Raw genomic sequence first — 6944 nt, 5'->3', positions numbered from 1 at the left:
AAAAAAAAAAAAAAATTAACCTGGTGTGGTAGTGGGTGCGTATAGTCCCAGCTACTCGGGAGGCTGAGGCAGGAGAATGGTGTGAACCCAGGAGGCGGAGCTTGCAGTGAGCCGAGATTGTGCCACTGCACTCCAGCCTGGGCGACAGAGCAAGACTCTGTCTCAAAACAAAACAAAACAAAATTAAAAAAATCCCATTGATCTGGACTGGTGTTTCTCAAACTTTAAAGTACAAAAAAATCACCTTGAGATCTTGTTAAAATGCATGTTCTAGTTCAGATCTGCTTGGGGTGGAGCTTTGAGAAGGTGTATTTCTAAATAGTTTCCAGGTTATGCTAATGCTCTTTGGTCCGCACTACACTTTCAGTAGCAAAGAGCTAGAATTTAGCTTGTGTGGAGTTGTGTAACTTGCATGATACTTTGCATGCCCCAAGTCTAGTCAAAGATACTACCCAAGAACTCTGTCTAGATATATTGGTAATGTTAACTCTTGGTTAGAGGCCAAAGCTGCTTGCACCCCAGGGAAAGGGAGAGGAAATGTTCTTGGACTTCATGATAATAGGTTTTTGCCTTAAGCATTTTATAGCCCCCTTGACAAAGTCCATTTGTTCAATGATGCTTCTCTTTTTCCTCAGGGATGACCTGACTGATGATTCTGTCTTCACTCGAAGCTCCCAGTGCTCTCGGGGTCTTGAGCGATATATTTCCCAGGAGGAAGGGCCTCTCAGTCCCTTCTTGGGACAACTAGATGAGGACTACCGAACAAAAGAAACTTTCCTGCATCGATCTGATTATAGTCCCCATATCAGTTGTCATGATGAGCTTTTGCGGGGAACAGAACGGAATCGAGAAAAACTCAAAGGCTACTCTATACGATCTGAAGAAAGGAACCGGGAGGCCAAAAGACCCCGTTATGATGACACAGTGAAGATAAACAGCATGGGAGGGGATCACCCAAGTTTTACATCAGGAACTCGCAACTATCGACAGCGTAGACGAAGCCCAAGTCCTAGGTTTCTCGACCCTGAGTTTCGAGAACTGGATCTTGCCAGACGAAAGCGAGAGGAAGAGGAGGAGCGAAGTAGGAGCTTGAGTCAGGAGCTGGTTGGAGTTGATGGTGGTGGTACTGGCTGTTCCATCCCTGGATTGTCAGGTGTCCTAACAGCATCGGAGCCAGGATATTCTTTGCATCGGCCTGAAGAAGTATCTGTGATGCCCAAGAAGTCCATTTTGAAGAAGCGGATTGAGGTGGACATAATGGAGCCTTCCATGCAGGTCTCTGCTGCATTTCTTGTAGGGCGTCTTGCTAGTCTGTCTAATATCTTAATGCCTGTTTACTTTCCTGTGGGCTATGTTTCTAATGGTGTCTTTGTAATATATGCTGGACCAACATTGTGAGCTATGCCTTCTAGGACTGTGAGCTACACCTTCTAGCACTCTCCAAACGAAACTGTAGGCCTTTTAATGCATCAGTAGAGGGTTATATTGCTGTATATTAGGCTTTATATTAATAAATAGATATTTTGGAGAGTATCTGCTATAAGTTTTTTCCTTAAATTGGATTATCCTTTGGCAATCTTCGAATATGGGTTTGTTGGAAATGAAGCTTGAAGGGCAAAGGGAGGAGGTGACCTCAATTTTCTCATCTCTCTTTAGAGAGAAGGCAAGATGTATGAGTTGTAGGACACTGAACTAGAAATCAGGTGATTCTGATTCTGGACCCTCTTCTGCCACCAACTTACTGTGATGTTTAGACAAGTCACCTCACCATTCTGAGCCTTGATATTTTTCCGTCACCTGTGAAAGGATGGTGAGACCACTAATGGAAAGACCGCTAGTTTTTAGCTGTCCTCTTAGGAGATAAAGGCTTCTGAAGAGGTTCACAAGCAAGGGAATGCTGATGAGTTAGTGTTCCAGAGTTTCCTCTCCCCACTTCAGCCAAAGCAGCGCGCTCTCTCTTTTTTTTTTTTTCTTTTCTTTTGGGGATCCATAGAAAAGAAAACAAGCTAGGGGATCTCTAAAATCCTTTTGAATTCAACTTCCTTTTAACACATAGATAAAGGTGAGGATTCCATCCAGATTGCCTCACTTCCTTGTTTCTCCTTAACAGCAGAAACATCTGGAGATAAGGTGACTCACATTTTGAATCTGGCTAAGGATATTTGTCCTCCCTTTTATCCATACTTATCTCTCACCTGTTAATTCAGAAAGACCAAAGTATTTAAGTAATTTATCTCAGTTACTAATCTTCTGAGATTCTGCATAAGATTAAATCAGTTGTGTTTGTCTTTGCAGCTTGAGAGTTTTTCCAGCAGTACCAGCTCCAGCCAGGATCACCCTCTCTACTCTGGGCACCCATCCCTTCCACTAAGTGGTGCTATTGCTGCTTTTGCCTCAGAGATTGAAAACAAGGGGACTATGGTAGAGACTGCCTTGAAGGAACCTCAGGGCAACCTCTACCAATGGGGTCCTCTTCCTGGGATTCCCAAAGACAACAGTCCTCTCAGAGAAAAATTTGGAAGTTTTCTATGCCACAAGGATAATTTAGATTTGAAGGCCGAGGGACCTGAGCGACACACAGACTTCCTGCTGCCCCATGAGAGAGCTAGCCAGGATGGCAGTGGTTTTTCCCGAATTCTGAGCATGTTGGCTGATTCTACTAGTACACAGGAAAAAAGGCGACGTAGCTTTCCTGACATTGAAGATGAGGAGAAATTTCTCTATGGGGATGAAGAAGAGGATTTAAAGGCAGAATCTCTACCAAAGCCCCTTGGGAGCTCTGAGAGTGAAGTTACTAGGCAGAAGGCAAGCTCCCTGCCGTCTTCAGCTCCAGCTGTAAAGCTAGAATCACTAGAAGAGACCAATCCAGAATATGCAAAGATCCATGACTTGCTTAAGACAATAGGCCTGGATATTGGAGTAGCGGAGATTAGTCAATTGGCTGCACGCACCCAGGAACGACTTCATGGCAAGAAGCCGTCATTACGCTCCTCAGCTGACCGCCGTTCCTCAGTTGACCGATACTTTTCAGCTGACCGCTGTTCCTCAGTTGACCACCGCTTCTCAGCTGACCGCTGTTCCTCAGTTGACCACTGCTTCTCAGCTGATCGACGTTCCTCAGATCCCCACAGACTAGAGAGCAGGGAGGCACATCATAGCAATACCCACTCTCCAGAGGTGTCCCATCCCCACCCACCTTCTCCTGTGGATCCTTACCTGCTCACAAAAAATAGCCCTCCATTCCTAAAGTCTGACCATCCAGTGGGTCATATTTCAGGACCAGAGGTGGTTGGTAGTGGGTTTCAGTCATCTGTTGCAGTCAGGTGCATGTTGCCATCAGCCCCATCTGCCCCAATTAGACTTCCACACACTGCTGCTTTATCTCAGTTTCACATGCCAAGGGCCTCTCAGTTTGCTGCAGCTCGGATACCTCCAAATTACCAGGGACCTGCTATTCCCCCTGCCTCCTTTGATGCCTATAGGCATTACATGGCATATGCAGCCTCAAGATGGCCCATGTATCCCACCTCTCAACCGTCAAACCACCCTGTGCCTGAACCACACAGGATAATGCCAATAACCAAACAAGCTACTCGTAGCCGTCCCAATCTGCGTGTGATCCCCACTGTGACTCCTGATAAGCCTAAGCAGAAAGAATCTGTGCGAGGCTCAATTCCTGCAGCCCAAGTGCCTGTTCAGGTGTCCATTCCGTCACTCATAAGATATAATCCAGAGAAGATCTCTGATGAGAAGAACCGTGCTTCCCAGAAGCAGAAGGTGAATATTAGCTTTGGGCATCCTGTGCCTGAGTTTTCTACTTTACCATACATTTATATATGTTTTTTAGAGGGGGTTGAAAATTTGTAAGGCTCTTTCACTTGAAGTCCTTTGGAGGCTGCCGTCATCACCCTGAGAAATGTATATTGTTCCTCAGTTTTTCACACGCTTTTTTTTTTTTTTTTTTTTTTTTTTTAGGACGGAGTCTCACTCTGTCTCCCAGGCTGGAGTGCAGTGGCGTGATCTCATCTCACTGCAACCTCTGCCTCCCGGGTTCACGCCATTCTCCTGCCTCAGCCTCCTGAGTAGCTGGGAATACAGGCGCCCGCCACCACGCCCAGCTAATTTTTTGTATTTTTAGTAGAGACGGGGTTTCACCCTGTTAGCCAGGATGGTCTTGATCTCCTGACCTTATGATCCGCCCGCCTCAGCCTCCCAAAGTGCTGGAATTACAGGCTTGAGCTACCATGTCCGGCCCAGACTTCTCTTTTTTAAGTTTAGTTCTATCCAAATTAATGGTCTTCAAACACTGTAGATAGGAACTGGGAGCCTTGAAGTCTTCAATATGATTTCATAGTGGAGTGGGGAACCAAAATTGGGTTTGGTGAAGGAGAATCAGTAAGCCTGTTTGATCCCAGTGAATTCTGTATTCTTACCCTGTAGTGATTATGTGAGTTAAAGCTAATAATTAGTTGTTGCTTGATAATTGAAGCAAACCAACAAATAAACTTTGCTTGATCTGGTTTATCTTAGAGCCCAGGAGTAACAGTAACATTTTTGACATGTTATTTATTTAAAAAATTATGTGTGTGTGTGTGTATGTGTGTGTATGTGTATGTATACATATATTTTATATAGAGATGGGGTCTTCTCAGTGTTGCCCAGGCTGATCTTGAACTCCTGGGCTCAAGTGATCCTCCCCTGCCAGCCTCACCCGGAGTGTTGGGATCACAGGCATGAGCCACTGTGCCTGGCCTCTAAAATCATTTTTTATATTATCCAGGTTCATTGGGTTCCCAGGCTGTGGGAAGAAAGCAGTGACTGGGGTAAAGATATAATTCTAATAATTCTGATAATTTAGAGCAGTAGGTGAAAACTACATCAAGATAAGGAATACATAATAGAAGAATTTTGAGTGGAAGAGTTAACACATACTATTAATTGTATGTGTTAGAAACATAAAAATGTAACTTGTTAGAAACATAGAAATGTAAGGTGTATAATTTGGTTTGCTCATAAAAGTTAAGACCTGGCCGTGCGTGGTGGCTCATGCCTGTAATCCCAGCACTTTGAGAGGCCGAGGCGGGCAGATCACGAGATCAAGAGCTCGAGACCATCCTGGCTAACACGGTGAAACCCCATCTCTACTAAAAATACAAAAAATTAGCCGGGTGTGGTGGCACACGCCTGGAGTCCCAGCTACTCAGGAGGCTGTGGCAGGAGAATTGCTTGAACCCAGGAGGCGGAGGCTGCAGTGAGCCGAGATCATGCCACTGCACACCAGCCTGGGCAACAGAGCAAGACTCCGTCTCAAAAAAAAAAAGTTAAAACCTGAAGAAAAAAAAATAGAAGGCCAGTCTCAGTTTTTTGCAGTTAAAAAGTTTTAGCCAATTATTGGGAAGACAAAAGACACTTCAGAGTATTTAAGTTCAATAGAAACTTAACTTCAGTCTTTAGTTTTACTAAAGTCTTTTGAGAAAGGGAAATAGGTTCAATATAGACAAAACTTAAAACTTCAGAGACAGTGTTTGAAGGTCATACACTTTCTCTTTCCTTTTATAAATCTAGTCCTTAAGTCAGGGTGCTGATAATACATAGGTCTATTATAGACACATATCAGCCTATTATATGCTGGTATAGTATAGACAAGCCATATTTGCTTTTTTCCATTAGGTAGTAGTATAGTTGAAAGATCATGAGCTTTAGGGCAGATATACCTGGATTGTAAATCTACACTTAATGTGTGACTTTGAGTATTCTGCTTAATCTTGTACAACCTCAGTTTTCTAACTACAAAATAGAGAAAATGTTGTGAGGTTTAAACAACATGCTACTCTGGGCACACTGCCTATGGGTTATCCCTGCTTTCCAAGGAGCAGTGAAAATAAATAAATAATATGAAATATATCCCTTACCCATAACATATATAGTTCCTTTATGGTTCTATATATAACATACATATGGTTCCCTTTGGAACTTAGAACCACTATCTAATAGTTGCTATCAGTGCCCTAGATGCTTCCTGCAAAAAACAAAAAAACAACCTTTCTGGACAGTATAGTTTTTGAAAAGATGGACAGTTCTATTCTGGAACTTAGAACGAAATATCACTTTGACTGTAAGGTCAAATGCCTGCCTGTGTGCAGGCATTTGGATCCTTACATTCAGATAATGTCTAGCATGAAGGCTTCTGGAAGAGAGAAATAGAAAAGACAGTGTTGGAGGAGATGGACTCTCTTACCATTTTGTATTTTGCAGGTTATTGAAGAGAGGGAAAAACTAAAGAATGACCGGGAAGCCCGCCAGAAGAAGATGTACTATCTTAGGACCGAGTTAGAGCGGCTTCATAAACAACAAGGTATCAGCTGCTTTGCGTGATTGCCTTTTTGTAATAACTTATGTAGGAGAACCAAATTTGCTACTCTCACACAGGTTCAGTAACGTGAAACTTCATTTAAAAAAAATTTTTTTTTACATAATTAAACTTACAAAAAAGTTGCAATAATAGTGCGAAGAATTCTCAGGTACTCTTCTCCCAGATGATGATGATGGTGATGATGATGATGATGAAGATTTGAGATGAAGTTTTGCTCTCTTGCCGAGGCTGGAGTGAAGTGGCGTGATTTCGGCTCACTGCAACCTCTGTCCCCCAAGTTCAAGTGATTCTCCTGCCTCAGCCTCCCAAGTAGCTGGAATTACAGGGACCTACCACCATGCCTAGCTAATTTTTTTCGTATTTTTAGTAAAGATGGGGTTTTGCCATGTTGGCCAGGCTGGTCTCAAACTCCTCACTTCAGGTGATCCACCTGCCTTAGCCTCCCAAAGTGCTAGGATTACAGGCATGAGCCACCACACCCTGCCAGATTATTAACATTTTAATACACTTGCTCTATCTTTTTTTCTCTCTCTCAATGTGTGTGTGTGTGTGTGTGTGTGTGTGTGTGTGT

General features: G+C 43.3%; 1 protein-coding gene across 1 annotated transcript in view; it reads left to right on the top strand.

Annotated features, from left to right (window-relative positions):
* The first annotated feature begins 613 nt into the window (after window positions 1-613).
* The window catches only part of ZNF318 (zinc finger protein 318), a 21980-nt gene continuing 15649 nt past the window's right edge, over window positions 614-6944 (top strand). Inside the window, exons 1-3 of the mRNA XM_011986770.1 lie at window positions 614-1275; window positions 2296-3777; window positions 6256-6355. Of these exons, the coding sequence (XP_011842160.1) occupies window positions 616-1275; window positions 2296-3777; window positions 6256-6355 (2242 nt within the window). The 5' untranslated portion in view covers window positions 614-615. The remainder of the gene's footprint in view (window positions 1276-2295; window positions 3778-6255; window positions 6356-6944) is intronic.

The sequence above is a fragment of the Mandrillus leucophaeus genome, unplaced genomic scaffold (genome assembly GCF_000951045.1).
Source record: "Mandrillus leucophaeus isolate KB7577 unplaced genomic scaffold, Mleu.le_1.0 Scaffold3, whole genome shotgun sequence".
In the NCBI taxonomy this organism is placed as follows: domain Eukaryota; kingdom Metazoa; phylum Chordata; class Mammalia; order Primates; family Cercopithecidae; genus Mandrillus; species Mandrillus leucophaeus.
This window is presented reverse-complemented; position numbering and strand designations above follow the sequence as displayed.